Raw genomic sequence first — 24,098 nt, forward strand, 5'->3', positions numbered from 1 at the left:
ACCAAGGTAGCTATATAGTTTTCATAAAATCCAAGTTGAATTTAAGAAGTTATTAAAAGCTACTATCTCTATTTTGTTCAAACTGCAAATTCTAGCTTTTTTGACCTAGATTAATTCAATTCTTAAATTTGACAGCAATACAACAAAAAACTAAATGAAATGGGATTCAGTAAGCTTGATATATATGTAAGATAGCTGCATAGTTTGATGCAAATCCAAGTTGATTTGAAAAAGTTATTAAAAAAATTAAAGTGTACTATCTCTATTTTGTCCAAATTGCAAATCCTAGCTTTTTATACCAAGATTACTTTAATTCTTAAATTTTACAGCAATACAACAAAAAACTTAATAAAATGGGATTCAGTAAGCTTGATATATATGTAAGATAACTGCATAGTTTGATGCAAATCCAAGTTGATTTGAAAAAGTTATTAAAAAAATTAAAGTGTACTATCTCTATTTTGTCCGAATTGCAAATCCTAGCTTTTTATACCAAGATTACTTTAATTCTTAAATTTTACAGCAATACAACAAAAAACTAAATGAAATGGGATGTAGTAAGCTTGATATATATGTAAGATAGCTGCATAGTTTGATGCAAATCCAAGTTGATTTGAAAAAATTATTACAAAAATTAAAGTGTACTATCTCTATTTTGTCCAAATTGCAAATCCTAGCTTTTTATACCAAGATTACTTTAATTCTTAAATTTTACAGCAATACAACAAAAAACAAAATAAAATGGGATTTAGTAAGCTTGATATATATGTAAGATAACTGCATAGTTTGATGCAAATCCAAGTTGATTTGAAAAAATTATTAAAAAAATTAAAGTGTACTATCTCTATTTTGTCCAAATTGCAAATCCTAGCTTTTTATACTAATATTACTTTAATTCTTAAATTTTACAGCAATACAACAAAAAACTAAATGAAATGGGATTCAGTAAGCTTGATATATATGTATGATAACTGCATAGTTTGATGCAAATCCAAGTTGATTTGAAAAAGTTATTAAAAAAATTAAAGTGTACTATCTCTATTTTGTCCGAATTGCAAATCCTAGCCTTTTTTTACCAAAATTACTTTAATTCTTAAATTTTACAGCAATACAACAAAAAACTAAATGAAATGGGATTCAGTAAGCTTGATATATATGTAAGATAGCTGCATAGTTTGATGAAAATCCAAGTTGATTTGAAAAAGTTATTAAAAAAATTAAAGTGTACTATCTCTATTTTGTCCGAATTGCAAATCCTAGCCTTTTTTTACCAAAATTACTTTAATTCTTAAATTTTACAGCAATACAACAAAAAACTAAATGAAATGGGATTCAATAAGCTTGATATATATCTAAGATATCTGCATAATTTTATGAAAATCCAAGTTGATTTGAAAAAGTTATAAAAAAAATTAAAGATGCCTATTTGAATTTTTATATAATAACTTTTTTTTTTACATATTGTAAAATTAAATTCTTTCATTTCACAGCAATAAATCAAACTACCTAATAAGCTTTAATTTTGTAAGATCAATATTTAATTTAGTTAGATGGGCTGATTTACACCAGTCAAAACTAAATTTGAAGGTCAAGACTAGTCGAGACAGGTCGAGACTCTGATTGAGACTGAGTCGAGACTAGTCGAGACAGGTCGAGACTAGTCAAGACAGGTCGAGACAGGTCGAGCCTTGGTCAAGACCATTTCAGACTGCACAAAGATCATCAAGTACTAAATCAGACTAATTAAGTAAAGTCGAGACCTAGTCGAGTACACTTCAGTACAGTTAAGTACAGTCGAGACAATGTCGAGACTAGTCGAGTAAAATGTGTGCTCGATTTTACTGGTCGAGCACAAAAACTGGTCAATTCAGACTCTGAGGAGTTTGTAGTGTACCGCATGAATAGATTACCTTATCTGTATTTGGCAACACTTTTAGGAATTTTTGGTTCTCAATGCACTTCAACTTCGTACCTTATCATGCCCTTTTAACATGTTTTGATTCGAGCGTTACTGGTGAAACTTTTGTAGACGAAACGCGCGTCTGGCGCGAAAACAAAATTTCGATCCTGGTATCTATGATATGAGTTTATTAACAACTTGAGAGTCGATACCACTGCTGGTGTAGTTTTTATTCCCCGAGGGTATCATATGCCCAGTAGTCAGCACTTTTGTGTTGACATGAATTATCATTGATATGATCTTAATAATCAACTAACTGTTTATAAAACTTTTTGAAATACTAAGGCTTTTCTACCTCAGGAATAGATGACTCATAGATTACCTTAGCTGTATTTGGCAACAGTTGTTTGAATTTTTGGTCCTCTATGCTTTTCAACTTGATATCTATGATATGATTTTATTTTATTGATGTATTTTTATTCTGTTTTCTAAACCAAGGACTTTGCTAAATCAGTTGGTATACTACGCTTTTTCTCGTTATAAAACAAAGTTCGAAAAATAGATATACATTGATTACTTCTCATTCTACAAAATCATATTGATTGATTGGCATATATGTATACATATGGTTGGTTGGACTTCTCCCCTCCAACAGTAAAACCAGTGCTGATAGAGTGTATGTTTGACTACCAGCGACTATGTATATTTTGTTATATCTAGGTATTCTTTATCCTGTTATTTCAAAACTAGAATTCCGGCGCTACATTTTCAGTGATTCTTGTTCATCTGCTTTCGTCATGAATATGCATAAAACATTGCATATTGAGCATGCAACAATCAATCAATCAAGCTCACCCAAACATAAATTGTACTTCACTGAAAGTCAGTGAAATGATTACGTTATATTTTATTAAAGTTATCTAACAATTTTGTTGTAAATTCCACGTGCGTTAGTTAGTTTTTGCCTTGCACCAAACAAGATTTTATATATATCTTGAATGGTTTGCTTATGAAAATAATACGTATTCAATGCACGATAAGTCGATATCGCTTATCAAGCGAATGGGCGCTGCTGGTAATTCACCTTACATGTTGAAATTCCAGTAAAAAAACAATAACTTTCTGTCTACTTAGCTGTGTTTTTTTTTAATTTTTTAAATTTTTATTTTTGTTATCAGTTTTTATCTAATTATAATTATTTATAAGTCTGTACAATGTCATGTATATGAATATTACATAATAAACAAGTCATTTTGGTTAATTTTGGAATACTTTTATCTGTTGTCATCGGTAAACAAAAAACAACGGTGAATTTCTAAGCTTTTAGCATAACCAGGGACACTTCAAGTGCACTCATATCGGACAGATGCACACTACTTAAACAGACATAGTTGTGGTTGCAAGTGTAACAATGAAGAACAAAAACAGAACAAATATTAACGTCATTAAATCCTGAAATATCCGTGGATTCCGTTGGTCTTTGATACCATATGCCTTATATATGTATCATGAACTTGTATTCCGTGATCTGGTTTGGACCTAGGCCATTTTTTTTTATAGGTATCCCTGAAAGCAATATACCACCAGAGCATTAATCTTTAAGTAAGAGTGTCTTAGAATACATAGAAATCTATCAAAAAAATGTGTTTGTAGACCAGATGGAAATGAACAAACCTAGTATTTATGTATAATTAATGATCTTATTACAATGAACGCATCAAAACGAAACTTAATGGCATAAAATTACAATTTATTTTTTTTCATTATGGTAAAGATTGGCAGGACCAAAAAGGCAAAATAAGAAATGCTTATTAATTTATTTCTCAAAGGATTTATCTCAAATTTGAAATAAAATAAGATTTCATCATTTCTGCAGTAAAATTTTCAGACAAGTCGGACAACCGATTTTTATTTATTGACCCTGAATTGATAATTTTAAGGAAATTTTACAGTTTTGGATGACTGGCACTTGTCTACATACATAAATATAGGATATGCCTGTATCATGGCAAGAATGTGACAGGTATCTTCCATTTCCTTAATGGGTTTAGCTATTGAAAATAAGAAAAAGAAAAAGAAACTCAAATAAGTTAACATGATTGATATTGTCAAGCACTCGTAACAGATATAATTGGTCTTAAAAATGATATTAAAAAGCTGAAGGACGCCTCCAGGTGCGGCAGTTTCTCGCTGCATTGAAGACCTTTTTTGGTGACATTCTGCTATTCTGTCTGTTCTATTGTCGGGTTATTGTCTCCTTGGCACAGTCCCCATTTCCATTTTGTTAGCCTTTTATTATGCTTTTGAAATAAAATAAAAAAAGAGAATGGCATTTCAAGCACTTATAAATATATATTCAACTCAAAAAAATAATTTAGTCTCAAATGACAGATGAATGCAAAAGAAAAATAGGGGAGCGATTCAGGCTCTAGAAAACAGTGATGGAATAGCTATACATACTTTAAAATCAGTTTGGAGGGCCTTACTCATTTGATTGACACGGAGTACAAACTAAATTTTTAAAAAGACGTTAGTTACAAGTGAAGCACTGATCGTGTTACCCGTATGCTGAAAGCTAACAAGTGACCAATAAATTTGACCAGATTTTTAACTATAATTAACTCTTGGCTCTTGTTTAAAATAGAATCGATCATTAATTATTGTCTGAAACTATTTTTTTTTTAGCAAAGATACATTTGTATATTTCTTTACACCATATAAATGAAACAGATTTACTTTTTCAAACATCTATATTGATACGACTGGGGTATCAGTTTTTGTAAGAATACCCTTATTTTTCATTTAATCAGACAATATTGCTTCGGAAATCCGTTTAATTGACGATAATGTGTTCCAATCAGTGAGGAAACAAACACCTTAATTCAGTTTCCGGCCTCAGTACGATTTAAAAATTTACATGTACTAACTTTCCAATTAAAACACACCAGTTCAAATCCTGTCGCATTTCCAATTGTCTCTCCTTACCCTACTCAACATAATATTAACTACTTTAGTACAAGTTGTTCAATATTTGTGGTTGTACTGTTTACTTGAATGTGTTTTGTACGTCATTGCAGGAGATCAAACTTTTCTAACACAAGACGTCACGTACCAAAAAATAATCGTTATGAAAACCATATTGAAACAATTGACGGAACTTCAACCAGAGACCCTTGCTTTTTTATTGATGAAGGGACTATTGGCAATCATACCAAATCTTCTTTATCATATTGAGCGCCTGTTGATTTTCCTTTTTTTTTAATTTGTAATGCAAAGGAATGTCAAATCTTACTATGCAGTATTTAGTAAAATGACGGCAAGTTACTTATCAAATGGCAAAATCAAAAGCTCAAACATTAAGGGACGACATCAAAAGATCAATGTAAGATAAAAAACTTAATTCAAATAGTTTGGGGGTGGGGGGATTGAACTGCTGCAAGATTTGGTTATCCGACATTGATTTTTACATATATCCATATGGGTCAATCAATTTTTCCCAAATTAAGTTAATAGGGGGGTAGGGGGGTCAGTGAAAAAACTATTTGAATTAAGTTTTGTATCCTTCATTGAACTTTTGATGTCGTCCCTAAACGAATGCAAAAAAAACCTATCATATTCCTGACTTGTTACAAGCAGACATTTAAAGTACTTTATGTCTCTGATACAAGCATTTCTTCGTGTAGAAATTGGTGAATTATAGGTTTTGTTCAATTTTCATCATTCCATGATGAATGCCTCCTCATCCTTTTGTTTTTTTGTGGATAGTTGTGCCATTGAAAATATTACCATTTTCACCATATTTTGTTGTTTTATTTATAATAAAATTAGGAGATTCAAAGGGAGCTCAATTTGCTAAACTGTCAAAAATATGAAACATTAGTCATTATGGGATTGTAGCTGCCATCTTCTACGTACTGATAGTGACCAAGTATGATCCAGATTCACTAGGATACAAAAACCATGACAAAGTTCATTGAAGAGTTTTCTATCACTTGGTTTTCTTGTAGATAATTTTTTTTCCGTTTTTTATAAAACTGCTAAGTGATTTTTTACAATTATATCTCTTACAAGTAAAGTCAGATTTACAAATTCTTGAAAGTCAAATTTTTCTTATGCAGAGTTTATTGGTAATTTTTTTGTTTATTTTCTGTGTATCTATCATAGTTTGTAAGGTTCTAGTCAAGTAAGCATGAATCGGATAAAATTGCCATGTCATGAAAGTTACTCCTAAAGACATCCAATGATAGTTTTCATCATTTGACATTACTGCGTCTATATATTGTATTCCTTATATTTTTGCTGTGCATTGTTTTTATCTTTTAATTTTTTTCCCTCCAAGATATATGTCAACAAAAAAAACCAATAAAATACCAAAAATTAAATCTAAGGTCAATAACTCCTTTAACATGCATACAGATTTAATCAACAAATTCTGTTTAGTTGTTTTTCTTGTAGATGTTGGATTGCTGATCATTTTATATGACTTACAGGTTCCATGTACCTTTTTCAAGATAGTAAGCAAAACTGTTACAATTGGTTAAACCATAGGGGTAATAACTCCTTGAATAAGTTTGGTGATCATTTTGTAGAGATGGAATGTGGGTACATCTTGACTTATTATCCATCTGTTATTCTTTCCCCATGGATGCTATGATGGTTAGTTTGTGGCAATGAAAATCGCAAATTTTAGAACAAATACTAGACAAACTTGCGCTGATTTTGAAGTGGTTGCTTTCAAGGAGATTTTTTTTAAAAGGTAAGTTAATAAATGTGAATGCCTAAAAAATGTGCTTTTTATGGTATTTTGAAAAATGTAAAATTGACTTGATATTTGTAATCACAAGTCTTTTGAAGTCTGAACAAAAACAAATAAGACTTAAAATAATTATTGATTTATTTATAATCGAACAAATACAAATCAACATGTTCAAGCACTAGGTTAAAGACAAGCACTAGATATATATCTTCTTTTATCATTTTTCAATTCAGTACTTACATGAACATACAATTAATATTAATTCATAAATAATTCATGGCAGTGCTCTTACAAACATTTCAAGAAGTATTTCATGTATTTGGAAACATAAACCACACCAGTACTTGTTAAAATGCAAACACTCAGGACTTGTCATTTTATTTTCTTCTATGTTTTTTTACCATACAATATTAAAAATACAATGTACTTTTAATCATATAAGCTACACACAAGTGCATCAACAAACATTTGAAGAAATGAAATCAAATCTGAAACTTTCATACCCTTATGGAAAATATTGATCGAAACAATGAAACATGAAAATATATACATACTGTAAACCAACTTATTTTCTCGGATACTTTATTTCACATTTAGCACTTTCTAGACCACTTTTGGCATATAATTTCTCAATTTTCTAATTTACTTGACATTGATAAAGAAGGAAAGATCCATTTTATACATATTCACGTTGATTTAAATTGGATTTATTTTTCTACTCGCAAAAATTAGTTGGTTTACAGTATAACAGTAAAAATAAACTGATCATTCAGTAAGCTGCAAGCTTTCATTCAATAATCAACAGTGATCATGTTGCACCATAAAAAATCTGTGTAGAATTACAATGAAAGCTGACAGTATAAGTTTAAGCCAGTATATAATATTTCATTATCGTCATCAATTTAGCCAATGTGACCATAATCATTGATAACCAAAATCTTCATATTTCTATGAACTTGGCACAAAAACTCTAGATTTTGCCTTGTCTTTGGCTTATCTATGAATTTGGCACAAAAACTCTAGATTTTGCCTTGTCTTTAGCTTTCTCTGTAGCATCCTTTGCCATTTCTGTTGCCTTACGTGCCGTCTGCTTAATCCTTTCTTTACCAGTTGTAGCCAGGACTGTTGCTGGAACAAAAGTATCTGATGGGAATAATTTCTCTAAAATTTGAATAAATCCTTCATGAGTTTTCTGAGCATCTTTTTTGGCTTTTTCGTATCCATAAAGTTCAATAGCTCTGCCGAATCCAAAAACTTTAGATGTATTCCAGAATGATTTTTCTTGAATTACTTTGCATCTATTCTCTGGGTCAACTGTGTAAACACATTTTTCAACAACATTCTAAAATATAAAGAGAAAAAAATGTTAAAAATTATTTTTTAGTGTTATACAACTGCACATTTATGATTATGTACCTAATAAACCAAAGATTATTCAAGAAAATATAGTAATTGAGAAGTACAATACAGCACCACAAAATATTGTCCATAGTTAATTCATAGATTCTGCAGCTCAATCAGTCAAAGGCTTCAGATAGTCCTGACATGTGAATAAAGAATGACCCATTGGTGAGTGAATGGTCTTATATATGAATACTTTACTAAACCAATCATCTGCCCATAAAGGGCATGTAACATTCAATGATTTAGATGACATATCCGAAGCTGACAGAATGTACGTTTGCTATGTCTAACTTTTGCAACAAAAGTGGCAGCTCAACAAAAACCTGGTGATTCCCCGTCAATATGAACAAAACGAATCTTGAAATGAATATGAAATTTCTCTTACTTTAACATGTTTAATATTGTAGTAAAACGTCCAGTTTAAACTTCTTATTCAAAATCCAAAATCCATAGAAATTAGCAATTTCTGAGAAATTAACCATTTTGAGTCATTGAAATCATTCCAATTTAAACTGTTGCCTTCCCTTAACTGTTTTTGGACGTTATAAGTAAAATGGTAAGAAAATTCATGAAATAAATGTGATGAAACAGTTAATACAAGTTCATTGATGCTATGAATCTAGTGACAGTGTGATATCAACAATTTGTTAAAAGAGGACAAACTTTTAAGACATTTCAAATTGACCATGCATGTTGACTGAAATTGTGTGAAAAAATTCAAGATCCTTGATATAGACATATGACAAAGATTTTTGGACCAATATATATAATTAAGGTATAACATTCAAAACAAGTAAAACTGTGAGCTACATGTACTGCTCACTGACGATACCCCCGCCGAAATATTTCGATTAACAGGAAGTTGTTGAGTGATGAATCTGAAAACGCATCACACGGTATAACTGACTTATATAAACCCTGAAACCAAATTTCAGAAATCCTTGTACTGTAGTTCCTGAGAAAAATGCTACGAAAATACGGACTGACTGACGGATGGATGGGCAGAGAGAGGTAAAACAGTGAACCCCCCTTTTTTTAAAGCGGGGGTATAATAATAAATATACTTACAATAAACCATTTAAGATCTATATTTCTGGTGTATGTTGTCATGGTCTTTTTGACAGGATCCACCACAGATTCTTCAATTATGGCAGTCACATACCACTTTGGTCCATCTCTACCCCACTTTGGAACATTGTACTTCTTGGTCAATAACCTTTTTGTAAATATCTTTTTTCCAACTAAGACTCTGGACACAACATCTTCAGTTAAAACATGCTTGCTGCAATGGAAAGTTTAATATGATAGTATCATACATGTATGTTCAGACTTGCAGTAATATACATGTCCATTGTAAAGTCAGCACAATGGGATTCATTAATTGAACTATTACCATGATAACTCTTGCAGGTATTTTGTTTTTCACTGAAATAGGGTGACTGTTTGTGATACCAAGATGATTTTAGACTCTGTTTGAATTAGACCAAAATAATGTGTAGGGAGACAGGAATTAACAGAAATATATTTTTGTTTTGCCTCTTCATTAATTGTAGGCATGATAGGAATAAACACAAATACATTAATATTGTAAACTTCAGGTTGAATCACCAACAAACTATTACCAGTATTCAATGTGAAAAATCAGTAACGACAATATTGAATCACTCTCTGTACATTTGTATGTATAATCATTGATAATGTACTAATATTCAATGATAGTTCATGCATACAGCATATGCTTGTACACCAGTCAGGGGTACTACTTGTACAAGTTATTTTTATTTACTTGAAGAAATAAAAAAAAATATACACATTTATAAGTAAATAAATAATGTTTGAATAATCTCCCCTTAATTTTCTCAAAAATTTACTTGTATAAGTAAAAAAAATTCTTACAATCCAACAAAAGTCCTCAAGTTTTGAGATATAAATTCATGCCTTTAATGATTGTTCCCAGGTTTGCTCAATTTTTTTTATAAGAGTTCAATGTTTCATCTCATTAATTCAACAAAGAAACTGATTGCGCAAAGATCTTAAGTATTTGCACAAGGCCTTCAAAAATTGCTCCTGGGGGGCTTGTAAATGAGCAGTGTTCTGAAGATAACAGACAAATGGGATTTTCATTGTCCATGAAACAGTGTTTTCCATTCGGCATTTAAGCCGGGTGTGTCTACCACCTTCTTTTGAAAGCCGACCACCTTTCGATTTTAGGAGGTGGTCGGTTTTTTTTCAAATTTCGGATTTTTTTCGGTTCCGTACCGTTAAAATTTGAATACTAATCGCGCCTCGCTGATTTGTTTTCATTGACAAAGATGGCGTCCAATCGTCAAATTTCAATGTTTTCATTTATCAATCGGGGTACAAGAAAGGCAGATGACGATGATGATAAAGAAAATACCAGACCAAATAAGTTAAATAAAATTGATAGTAATGTTGAAGTTGTGGAAATTGAACAAAAATCAACCAAACAACGGAAAAGACACGCAAGTGAAGACAAATATGAGCAAGACTTCAAATCCTTGAAATGGCTTATAGTCAAAGAGGAAGGATACTACTGTTCTATGGGCCAAAAATACGGAACAAAAGCAAGAAACAGGACATAAAATTGTAAATGAAAAAAGAGAGAAAAGAGATAAATTGTTGAAAAAAATCAAATCAAAGAATATTTGACAATTAATATGACTACGTCTATTTATGTTTGTTCAACTCCATTAAATGTGAATATTATACTAATTTTTATTTTTGTGACCCCCACGTGCACCCACAGTAAATAAAAAAAAAACGGGTGGACATTTAAAAAACCAGGTGCTCCGCAGGGTGCAGCTTTATACGACCGCAGAGGTCGAATCCTGAACAGTTGGGGCAAGTATGGACAAAACATTCAAGCATGATACAGCTCTGAATTTGGATTGTGATCAAATTTTTGACATTACATTTTTTTTTTTACACAAAACAAATGCCAAGATTTTACAAATCAATTAAAGATTTCTTCTTCAAACTTTTTAAATCTAAAATTAAATAGTTGACACAGCATAGGTTTCTGACACAGAATGAATGTGGTCTAATGAACTTAAAAGGTTTTTTTTGCCTTTGAGCAATTCACTATGCTGTTGAATATTAATCCTCTCAAAAAAATGTTTGAAGAAATTTTCTTTTTATTTATGAAATCTGAAATGAGAAAAATTTAACCCCCCCCCCTTTTTTTTCACATCCCCGTTTCCCTTTTTCAAAACTGATATCAATTCAAATTTCTAATGGAGTTTGCAACAATAACTACTCATTTAAATACATCATAAAATATTAAGATGTAAAAAAACTGCTTGTTATCACTGAATGGTAAAGATTATTTAAATTTATCAGTTGGTAGTAAAAAGTGTATATACATTGTATATTGTATATAACAAAGATTTAAGTTGATTCTGGACAAAGAAAGATAACTCGAATTAAAAAAAATTCTTGCTATTGCACAATGTTGTGCAATAGGATATTTCTTGCTTACTATTCTGGACAAAGAAAGATAACTCTAATTAAAAAAAAATTTGCTATTTCACAATATTGTGCAATTAGATATTTCTTGCCATTGCACAATACTGTGCAATTGAAAAGACTTGCTATTGCACAATACTTAATATAATAATTTTAGATCCTGATTTGGACCAACTTGAAAACTGGGCCCATAATCAAAAATCTAAGTACATGTTTAGATTCAGCATATCAAAGAGGCCCAAGAATTCAATTTTTGTTAAAATCAAACTTAGTTTGGACCCTTCGGACTTTAATGTAGAATTTGAAATTTGAAAACAGGACCAAAAATGAAGAATCTACATACACAGTTAGATTTGGCATATCAAAAAACCCCAAGGATTCAATTTTTGATGAAATCAAACAAAGTTTAATTTTGGACCCTTTGGACCTTAATGTAGACCAATTTGAAAACTGGACCAAAAAACTTCAATAATCAAGAATCTAAGTACATTTTTAGATTCAACATATCAAAGAACCGAACCGATTAATTTTTTGTCAAAATCAAACTAAGTTTAATTTTGGACCCTTTGGACCTTAATGTAGACCAATTTGAAAACGGGACCAAAAGTTGAGAATCTACATATACAGTTAGATTCGGCATATCAAAGAACCCCAATTATTCAATTTTGATGAAATCAAACAAAGTTTAATTTTGGACCCTTTGGGCCCCTTTTTCCTAAACTGTTGGGACCAAAACTCCCAAAATCAATACCAACCTTCCTTTTATGGTCATAAGCCTTGTGTTTAAATTTCATAGATTTGTATTTACTTATACTAACGTTATGGTGCGAAAACCAAGAAAAATGCTTATTTGGGTCCCTTTTTGGCCCCTAATTCCTAAACTGTTGGGTCCTAAACTCCCAAAATCAATACCAACCTTCCTTTTGTGGTCATAAACATTGTGTTTAAATTTCATAGATTTCTATTTACTTAACCTAAGGTTATTGTGCAAAAACCAAGAAAAATGCTTATTTGGGCCCTTTATTGGCCCCTTATTCCTAAACTATTGAAACCAAAACTCCCAAAATCAATCCCAATCTTTCTTTTGTGGTCATAAACCTTGTGTCAAAATTTCATAGATTTCTATTAACTTAAACTAAAGTTATGGTGCGAAAACCAAGAAAATGCTTATTTGGGCCCTTTTTGGCCCCTAATTCCTAAAATGTTGTGACCAAAACTCCCAAAATCAATACCAACCTTCCTTTTATGGTCATAAACCTTGTGTTAAAATTTCATAGATTTCTATTCACTTTTACTACAGTTAGAGTGCGAAAACTGAAAGTATTTGGACGCCGGACGACGCCAACGACGCAGACGCCAACGTGATAGCAATATACGACGAAAATTTTTTCAAAATTTGCGGTCGTATAAAAACCACCCGATTGCAAATGCTTTTTTTAAAACACCCACCTTCCCTTAGAGAAAAAAGGAAAACACTGATGAAATTACACTTAAATGATTAGAAAAGACATCTGCAAAGGGCAGATAATTAAAAATTTTATTAGAGCAAAGAAATCATAAGAATTCAATAAAAGAAAATAGGATGACTTTTTCACTTCTACAAGTAAAAAAACTGAATGTCTAAGGGACATAATTCAGCCAATATTTTTGTTTACCTATACAAGTAAATAAAATTCACTTGTATAAGTATCCTACAAATTTACTTATATAAGTACATTGTATATTAATATTACTTCTTCAAGTAATTAAAAATAACATGTACAAGTAGTACCACTGACTGTACACTAATATTGGTAAAAATCAAGATTTTGGAGAAAGTTGACAAAATTGTCCAGATTTAAACCCCATTTAGGCCTAAGAAATATAGAATGCAAGGTTTGATAAACTAAAAATTCAAAAAGTTATTTCAAATAATCTATTTTCATGATTTTGTTGACATACAGTGTATGCGATAAATGTCGTAACATGTACATGCATGTGTCTTCCGTAAAAAACAACAACATCCCAATACAATAACCTTCAAAATAAGACTATGTCATTATGTATGACATATTTCAATTCTAGTTGTTATTTTATTCTTTACTGTAAATTCAGAAATTATTGGAATGTTTCTAAAACAGCTTTGTGCATTAAATAATAAAACAATATCAGTAGTAATTTCTGTCCCTTCAGTTACAATCAGTCAAACTAATCATCCTACAAACTATATACAAAAATAAATGTACCTTTTAGGGTTAGGATATCTTTGCCACAGGCCAACTGCAACTTGGTCCCAGTTAAAGTTATATGGAAGTAAAGTACTGAAGAACTTCATAGCTGCCAAACAGTATCTACATATACATCAGTCTTCAATGGAATGCATCCTAAAAGAAGGAATGAAGGATTTTTGTACAATAAACAATTAAATAATTATATCAATATGGTCAATGTACATCATGTACATGTATGTGAAAATATATAACTTTCATGTATGATTGCCAATGAAACAACTATTAACTAGACACAACCTGCATAATCAAAGGATGTGGATGTACAGAAAAATGTGCCAGTAACCATGGTATACAACTAAAATTTTAAAAATAACTATAGGTGTGTGTACATCTTTCAACAACCACCAAACCAAATATGTACAGAAAGGGACATGGTTTCATTTTTGAGTGGGAATTCACTTTTTGGACAATAATTGATGTGTAAACAATTCACCAAAGTTTTATGAAAATTGGTGAAATAATCTTCAATCATGTGATGTGTTTTCGTACTAATAACAATTTTCACTGCTTACGGTTTTCACTGTTGGGTTTTTATTCAGGTGTTTACTCAAATTTAATCAAAGAGCTGATTGCTCTGAGGTGGAAGAAGGTGAATAAAAGATAACTTGAATTACATGTACCATAAAAGCAGCCCCACTAGCCCAGCCTGCTTTGTTCCATTATCGTTATGACATATTTATATTTGTCAAACAAGAATGTGTCATAAGTACATGGATTTCCCATCTGTACAATCATTTTCTATGTTCAGTGGACCGTGAAAATTAGATAAAATCTTTAATTTGGCAGTAAAATTAGAAAGATCATATCATAAGGAACACATGTGTACCAAGTTTTAAGTTGATTAGACTTCAACTTCATCAAAAACTACCCTGACCATAAACTTTAACCTGAAGCAGAATGGACGGACAGACCAGAAAACATAATGCCCATAAATGGCGCATAAAAATAGTAAGACTTGTTACATACTTCGTCTGCCAACTTTTGAAAGTTCCCATGGGGGTTTTTAGTGCGTGACAACAATTTTAAAGAACCTTACAATTTTTAGCGAAGTATTTTGCACGATCTGGATTGTCTAGAAAAAGTGTCATATTTGTATGATGAGCTTTTCTCAAGTCTGCTTGCATGATTCTAGTTATTTAATCAGTAGAAAAGATGAACATGTAGCTAGCAGACCAGAATTAATTTTCTTGTGTAAGGATATTAAATGCTTGTTGAAATTTCCAATTTTGAATTATTCACAATGATGGACCATTAACAGGTTGGGAAACCCTCATTGGAAGAACATTACAACTCACTGTAAAAATGAGCACCTTTATATTCATATTATTTGATGCAACTTTTCCCCAATAACTATGCATCTATCACATGTATGATGTATCAAGTATTAAATGGTCATAACATGTCAAAAGAATTTTGTGATGTTTCTAAACTTATATCTTCTTTATCAATTTGACCCCTCATTTAGAAAAGTGTTCCAAACATAAAAAAATCTAATAATTTACAGAAATAAAAGGGTATATATTTACGATAATGATTGTTTTCCAATTAAATGATTCAGATGCTTAATCATATGTAAAAATCAGTGTCAAGAATCTGAAGTTGTTATGAAATTGTAATACACAGAAACAGATGCTGCATACGGATGTGGTAACGGTTCAATGATTTTACAGCCGGCGCCATAGGACTTCAGAAAACTTCAAGTCTTCATCCACCAAAAAGCATGTCCTGTAGATTGATTTTAGGTATCTAGTTTTTTTGTAAAGGCTTACTATGATTTTTTACTGTATGACTGTTTCTGATTACTTTGCGATTTTTGTATGTAAAAAAAAACGGTGTCATATGTTTTCGTATGTCATATGTTTTCCTATGAAATAAAAATTGGATCAGTACATGGACAGGAAATGACTATAAAATCCAGAAATTAATATTTTCTCAAGTTGTGGTTCTGATGATCGCTTGAATCATAAAAAATGTTATTTAATACTTTTCAGTACTAAAAATTAATAGTAAATAGTTTTAGGTTGGTGTTTCTTGTGCTGAAATTGTTAGATTTTGATTAATTTTAGGTGATTATATTGGCACCTGGTTTGTGCAAAATACATTATTTTTTTCTAAAATAAAATGCAGTTTTCAAATTTTAGGATTAAATATAAAAAAATTAAGACTGTTTTCATCTTCTGACATGTATCAAGGATGTATAAAAAGAATTGTCAATAAAATATTGAATAATTAGATTTTGAACAACCATTTTATATAAGAACCCTGTTAATTTTAACTTGCTGGTTTGTAATTAAAACGGCCAAAAAACACATGACAGTCATATGTCTTGAAGATTGTGTGTCTGACAGGCAAAAAACATATCTGGACTTTATTTTAACACTTCAGATTTTTCCCCCACAACTATTATGATAATTTCTAGTGATGCATATTTTATGCATTAAATAAAATGGCTAAATAAGTCAGTTTTATTAAATTTATTCTAACGTCTTGAAAAACCGACGTTGAATATGTTTTAAATTTGTCAAGTAGTAGTGGTGTTGTTGTTCTAAATTATAGAAACAAAAAAAACACGCCAAAATGTATGCCTATTCAGTCGAAACCGACGAAATGTTGTTGATACAAAAACATGACACGACGATATTTTTGACGACGGAAGGGACAACGGTACACCATAATACGTGCCGTCTTTTATTCCAACTTCTTTAAGGCAGTATAGTCTCTAATGTGCTAACGTCACTTAAGTGTTATTATCTCCATAAATTTTATCTCTGTCTTGAATGACGGTAGTCCAAATAATTATGACGTCTTGAAAGGCTATTATAATTTTTTTCTTTGACGCCTTACATCGATGTAAGACATCGATGTAAGGCGTCAAAGAAAAAAAAAAATTATAATAGCCTTTCAAGACGTCATAATTATTTGGACTAGAATGACGGGTGTATAAAATTGGTGATTGTGGGCCTGTTATTTTTTTTATAAAAATAAAATCATGTTTCATTAATAATCAATCTGTTTCATCCCTGTTTCCTGTACGTACAATGAGTTTTGATCAATGCCACTAAACATGCACTGCTACATTCCTAATAATGGGTCAAAAAATCATAATATTTTCCTCAAATATCACTTCGTTCTATCACGTTTTCAGTAATCTTCAAAAGGCTTTTTGTTATTGAAAAAAGCCGCTTTGTGAAACGTTAGAAAGATGTCGATTTTAAACGGTAGGGCTTATGTACATTTTGAAACTTATGGCAGATAGAGACAATAACGTACGTTTTATAAGAATTGTGTTTGGTCTTCTAGTTCTTTGGGGGTGATCCGTAAATCAGGCCTTGCGGTCATAAAACTTTCGAGCAGGATTTTTGTACTCAGACTCAAGAATCAACCAATCAAAATACTCGATTTTGTGTTTCGAGCATACACCTTATCGCTAATCCCGGCTGACCCGGCCGCTTGAACTTTTGACGTCAACAACAATCACTTTTCCATTGTGGTGTCAGATATTTTGTTTTATGACGTCAAAATTTTACGGGAACCTGTGTGATTTCCAGCAATGGCGGACAAATAGCGATAAGGTGTATTATTGACCTGTTTGTAAACAAAAAGTGCAATCTTAAATATTCTTTATAATTACACCTTATGTAAGAATCCGGGGTTTTGATTGGTTAATAGCCAGTGTATTTTTCACCAATTTACTGTTATCAAATGAATATCGTTCATTTTTAACGCCGCCGGGGTATTTGCTAAAAGGATATGCCTTTTTTACCCTCTCTGCCGTGGTATTTGCCAAAAATACTCTATCCGACTGGACGCTTGTAACGTCACGATCATCAATGCGTTTTAGTACATTAACATTCGGTGTATCATGTTATTGTTGGTAAGAAAAATTGAGCACATCAAATGGACCAGAGTGATACCGTATTTTTGTTAATGTCCACTACGAAACGGGTCAAATCTCCTTCAGTATCTGGTTGTAAAATTATGCAATCTAAACATAATAAAAATAACATGAAACTAACCCTTGTTATTTGTTTTGCACGAATATAATTGAATAAATAATTGAATAAATATTAAACATAGACTGCATGGTAGTGGTAGTGTCCACTACGAAACGTTTTTCTCCCATACTTGTTTCGTAGAGGACCGTTTCGTAGGGGACATATTCGAATGTTTTATCCCCCCCCCCTACAATCCCTACATTGCAATAGTAACAAGACTGATTGTATTCATCAAAGCATTTATTAAGCTGTACACTGATATTTTTTTCATAATTTTACAACCAGATTAAAAAAATTAAGAAATATAAATGTTATTTTTACTTTACATAAGTTCATTAATAATTCAAAAGTATGTTCAGAGCCAACATATTTTAATAAACAGCTTTCAATATAGGATTTTTAATTTCAGAAGGTGTGTCCCTCACAAAATGTCCACAACGAAACGAAGTCATTAAAATTTGCCAATAAACAGTTTTATAAAATCAATGTAATTTTTGTTTGCAAGAGATATAAACATTAGGGTCTTACAAAAGAAGTAATGCTTTTATAACGGCAATTAAATTGTTGGTAAGAAAAATTGAGCACATCAAATGTTATGTAAAGTAAAAATAACATTTATATTTCTTAATTTTTTTACGATATTTTAGAACTTATGAATGTTGAACAGGCGGGCTAGGGACATGTCATTTTGGTTGTTTTGGACCATTCAGGAGTCAATATCTTATCAATCCCTCTAAAAATAAACTGTGTCTTTGCTTAAAAATGTTAAATCTAATTCAATGTACTGACTGCACAAAAAATTACTTGCAAAGATCAAACATATTTTTTTTAAGGTGGCTGGGACAAGAAAATACGTTTTTATTGAAAAACGCCAATATAAGATATTCTACATATAGTATAGAAAGTCCCTGAAATGAGACAAATACCTGAAAATGACTTTTTTAGGCTGAATAAGTTAAAAAAAATTCGTTAGAACCGGTATTTTAATAGCACAAATCGAAGAACAAACACAGAGGATTCACATATATCAGACAGGAGCTGTTGCCTGTAATTAAAACAATTGTCACATGTGGCAACAAATGCAATGTAAAAATTAGCAACAAAATTGTGCAAATGAATTTTATCGGATTTAGAGCATGGGTTTATTCACAAAGCGAAAGAAGCACGTCATATTAGAAATAAAAATATAAGTCATAGAGGAACATTATATTGGAAATTTTTATTTGCATAAAAATTATTAATTACGGAGAAAGAATTTTACATTCTTGCAAGAGTTTCTGTTTCAAGATTGTTTATTAAAGTTCTACTTTTTCTGATTGAAACATCAGTTGAAATCTACTCACTTCCATTTACCTGTTATATTGCATCCCTGGCATTATTCACTTCAAGATTGGTTTCCACACGGTAAACACTCTAGTAACTTGGCTTAGTTCTCTTAGGGGACAACCATTTGATATTCTGGAAAGGGGGGGGGGGGCAGGAGGATTTTGAAAATGAATAACTCAGCCTTGATAATCACAAAAATAAATGGTTTGTTCTGTGGTAGTTTGAAAATAAATAACCTGACTTTTAATACAATGTATTGTAAATAAATAACTCAGCAGGTCTAATCGAAAGTATGAGATGGCATCAGATTCTTCATAAAATTCATCTTTTTCCAAAAAAAAAATCGGGAAACACTTATTCAAAGTCAGCACGGATATTGTTTTGAATTATGATTGATTAACTGGTTCCCAGGATATTATTCTCTTTCTTCATAAATAGCTTTAATTATTACCAGAGACATATATGTCTCCGTTATTACTACGAGTATATATATATTTTAAATCAGATGCAACTACTAGTATAGCGGACGCTAAAAGGTAACAGCAGGGTCTTCATATCTATTAATGGTGACTGCATAATCTCCAAGAACGACTGAGAAATAACTTCTGGTAATTTTTCGGAGTGGCTATTTGTCCGGCTAGCCGGACGAATAGTGCCAGGGCTATTTGTCCGGCCATTGTAATGCGCATGTCATATTATGAGCGTTCGGAAGTACGTGTAATATTATCTTCCGTAGCACCAGGGGTCGCGTGTAATCCGATCACTGCTATTCATTTTTTAAGATCATGGCTGAAAACAACGATATAAAAATTTATCCCATGATAAATTTTGCAGTTTTCGGATTTTTAACAATGGAATACGATAGCATGAACTTCAAAGAATGATATAATCTTATGAAAGGGACTAAAAAATAGTTGAAATCACAAGGAAAATGGTAAATAAAAGATAATTGATCGGAGAACTATAGTTTTACAACATTATTCAACTCGCTACAACTGTATAAATGGTGGAAAAGACTTTCAAAGCAAGAGTAGTTGAGATAGGCATTTACAATGTCATGTCTAACTTAATAAAATTTAATTATATTCCGAAAATGAATCTTGCATGTAGACCTCGAAATGGGATATAAAAGGGGTTGGGGGGGTTGGGGGTTGAGGTTACAAAAAGTGGGGATATTTGATAAAGGATTATAAAAAGTGGGGTAATGAAATATAGGTGACAACAAAGGTGGGATCTGGAAAAAAAAAGAAAAGAGGAAAAAGGAGCACACCGTTTCACCCTTATCCCCTCACGTAAATAATAAAAAATCCCACCTGGAATTTCTTCATAAGATTTTGACAGTGTTGTTTACTCTTTTTTTAGGGAGGGGCATTATAGAAAAATCTCCCACCTATCGCCCAAAATATGGACATCTTTATGTGAAGGGGTCTATAATTCTCTTTGTCAGCTACAGACATAGTAATTTTGAACCTTTTTCAGCTAGACGAATAAAATGCACGAGTAAAACACGAACCGAATTTGTTTTCACAAGTAATTTCTTTTCTCTTCTTACAATGTAACCATAAATGAAGTAATACATATGGAATAAATATGATTTTCCCCCTAATTATTCGCTATCCACATTGGAATTGTATTGGTATAAAGAAAGCAACAACTTCAATCACCAGTAACAAGATTAGACCCTAATTATAAATTAAGATTACAGACATTTGCTGCCCCCTGGTGCTGCTGGTGATAATATCCCACTAAACACATAACGTTCAAAGAACGTTGTGGATTGGTTCCTGTAAGGTTATTTCGGACCTTAACGTTACACGAACGTTGTGAGAACATTAAAATGAAACGTTACAATGCAGCGTTCTAGGAACGTTTTGTTTTAACGTTCTGTGGAAGTTTCAGTTTGGTATTGTTACAAATAATACGTTGTAGAAACGTTTAATATTAGTTACTTTTTAACGTTACTTTACTAACATTCTTAAAACGTTCGAATAATGTTCCTCATTTTTTTTGAAAAAATAATCTTAAAAAAATATCAAATTAGTAGCAAAAAATGCAAGTAAGATGTTTGCCGTCTTGCATGTTAATCAAACCTTTATTTTGTTCCAGAAAGTGAATTCTGATAGTTTCTAAAACTAAAAAACCGACACTGTATTAAGAACGAAATAACTTTTTATTCGTTAAACATATAGATTGCTCGATTAATTAAAAATTCATTATTCTCATTATTTATTATAACTTTTTTCATTCAACTTTAATTTGTGTTCTATAAACATATAAATTAGCAATTATATACATAATGATATTTGATACAGCTATTATGTTAATCAAGCATATTCTGATAAGGTTGACCTATAGAATGATGATGACCAGATGTTAGACAAATTTCAAAGATAGTTGCTATGGTAATTAAGGTTATAGGAAATCTAAGTGTAATGGGATAGTCACTTTTGAGACTATTTCCTGTCGTGTATTTGTAAGAAAGCAGTGATAACAAAGAAAACAAAAGAGAAAATCGCATCATCTAAAGAGAAAGAAACATGTAAGTTGATTGTTACTTTAAACATTCTGATATACGTATATGATTATGAATGACAAATAATACATGTTTTTTTACCACAAATAAAACTTAATTTATTTATGAAATCTTTGTTAAATGTGAACATTGCATTTGTAACCCTTATCAATGGAAACGTGTATTTTTGAATTTTCCTTGTTACATACTATTTCAGAATGTTGTTTAATTATTTTTAGGTCATACAAATTTAAAAGAATTGGACAAAATGCACAATAAATTACTTTAAGTGAGTAACATAATAGCAATCCTTAATGCCACATCGGATTCGAAATTTGCAAATATATATGCATAATTAAAATGTTAAATATTATAATACCGATAATGCTGTTGTATTTAGATTTGACTTTGTATTTTTTTCACTAGAATTATTCATTTAGTTAGAACATTTTTTTACATGGATCTGTTTCCTGTATCCATATCTTCCCTCAATTTTACGGCTAAACTTAGCTAGCACAGTAAAGTCTAACAATCTAAATAGATGTTGGAAGAAGTGGTATGAGTGCCTTATCCCTATGGCATCGCCCTGTATACTAGTCTAGTTTTAAACAAGAGTCTTTTAGGATTTATTATATTCAAAAGAAATATACATTGAGCACTCATTTGTTCATTTCTTTATTACAGGGACAGTAAAATAATTTTTAAGGAAGATTTGCTACACTGGATAAGAATTAAACAAAAGACATATTCAGGAAGTAAATGTATGAACATGATGAAGTGAATTACAAAACTAGGAAATAATTGTAGGAACCGAATGAAGTGAAATTACAGAACTAGGAAATAACTGTACGAACCTAATGAAGTGAAATTACAGAACTAGGAAATAACTGTATGAACCTGATGAAGTGAATTACAGAACTAGGAAATAACTGCATGAACCTGATGAAGTGAAATTATAGAACTAGGAAATAACTGTATGAACCTGATGAAGTGAATTACAGAACTAGGAAATAACTGTATGAACCTGATGAAGTGAATTACAGAACAAGGAAATAATTGTATGAATCTGATGAAGTGAATTACAGAACTAGGAAGTAATTGTATGAACATAATGAAGTGAAATTATAGAACTTGGAAATAACTGTATGAACCTGATGTCAAAAGTGAACTACATTTACAGAAATGAAACATCATGAATATACTTTATAATTTTCATTTTAAATCTGATGTTGCAACGTGTAGATACATAAAATAAAAACTTTTAAGAATTTGCTCTTTGTCTAGCTAAAATAAATTATGTATTTGTATTCATATCTTTGTATTCATTATTTAAGAAAAATAGGTAACATGGATGTGTTGATTTAATTCATTCAATTATGGGTACTATTCCTGAAGAGAAAAATTAATTGATTGTTGTTTGCTAAAACGTCCAGTGGCAAAATGTTCATGCATGTTCAGGAAGATGGAGATGAAAACAACGTTGAGCCAATGAATGTAGAAACGTTGGGCCATTGTTGTGCCAACATACAAATATTGTCTTGGACTAGGCTAAATTTGGGTTCCAGATTGGTAACAAATGATTATATTTAGGTTCCAGATTGGTTACACAAGGTTATATAAAGGTTTCTGATTGGTTACACAAGGTTCTATTTAGGTTCCAGATTGGTTATACAAGGTTCTATCAAGGTTCCAGTTTGGTTACACAAGGTTCTATTTAGGTTCCAGGTTGGTTTTCCATAACGTTATATCATAACGTTCTTACAACGTTACTGGTAGTCCACACTTTTACGTTCCAACAATGTTAAATCACAACGTTCTCACAACGAAACAGAAACGTTCCTGGAACATTTCCTGAACGTTTTTGTGTTTTGTGGGATTACACGCACACACAAATAGTGACATGCGCATTGTATTGGCCGGACAAATAGTCCTGGTACTATTCGTCCGGCTAGCCGGACAAATAGCAACTGCCGTAATTTTTTCCTTAATATTTGCGATTTTTGATTCACGTGTTTCCGTGTTCAGACCCCCCTTTTTATTACCACCCTCGTAGATCACCAGTTTTTTTTAATCCATTTGAAACCCCACAACTTTGGACAAAGTAAAATAGAATAAGCAAAACAACCGATACAGACAATCGTCAAAACAACTTTTAAAACTGCGTTATTGTATTCATCCTTTAGTTTCTAATGGAAGAAAACTTTCAGCAGCATGTTGTAACTAAATCATATTTGTTATTTAAAAAAAGATGAAAACATGCAAGTGTAAATAAAATAATGAAAAAGAACCAACCCAGAATCTCTTTTGACCATACCTTGGTCAATACTGCATTGCCTGTATTCTCTATTACTGTTTCTAATTGAACAAAAGTTATCTTCTTTGAAACCGAACCATTTCATTTTCGCATCTACAGCTGGATACTGTTGGATGCAAGTAACTTCTATTTGGT

General features: G+C 31.3%; 1 protein-coding gene across 2 annotated transcripts; it reads right to left on the reverse strand.

Moving 5' to 3' along the window:
* Nucleotides 1–6,776: 6,776 nt before the first annotated feature.
* LOC143073106 (PRELI domain-containing protein 1, mitochondrial-like) lies at nucleotides 6,777–24,098 on the reverse strand. Of its 2 annotated transcripts, none has more exons than XM_076248417.1 (4): nucleotides 23,964–24,098; nucleotides 13,772–13,909; nucleotides 9,129–9,342; nucleotides 6,777–7,998 (listed from the first exon to the last, which is right to left on the reverse strand). In XM_076248417.1, exons 2-4 carry the CDS (start codon nucleotides 13,858–13,860, stop codon nucleotides 7,654–7,656), a joined length of 648 nt encoding a protein of 215 aa, XP_076104532.1. In that variant the 5' UTR covers nucleotides 13,861–13,909; nucleotides 23,964–24,098; the 3' UTR covers nucleotides 6,777–7,653. The 2 variants fall into 2 exon arrangements, with proteins under 2 accessions (XP_076104532.1, XP_076104531.1); XM_076248416.1 differs by lacking the exon at nucleotides 23,964–24,098 and adding an exon at nucleotides 16,854–17,006.

Source organism: Mytilus galloprovincialis, chromosome 4 (genome assembly GCF_965363235.1).
Source record: "Mytilus galloprovincialis chromosome 4, xbMytGall1.hap1.1, whole genome shotgun sequence".
Lineage (NCBI taxonomy): Eukaryota > Metazoa > Mollusca > Bivalvia > Mytilida > Mytilidae > Mytilus > Mytilus galloprovincialis.

Bases quoted from the DNA above. Each gene is read 5' to 3' on its own strand.
- LOC143073106 (XM_076248417.1), bottom strand. From the start codon at position 13,860: ATGAAGTTCTTCAGTACTTTACTTCCATATAACTTTAACTGGGACCAA. The intron at 9,343-13,771 runs GTACATTTATTT...TTTCCATTGCAG, and splicing joins AGATATCCTAACCCTAAAAG to CAAGCATGTTTTAACTGAAG. The intron at 7,999-9,128 runs GTAAGTATATTT...TTTATATTTTAG, and splicing joins TAGATCTTAAATGGTTTATT to AATGTTGTTGAAAAATGTGT.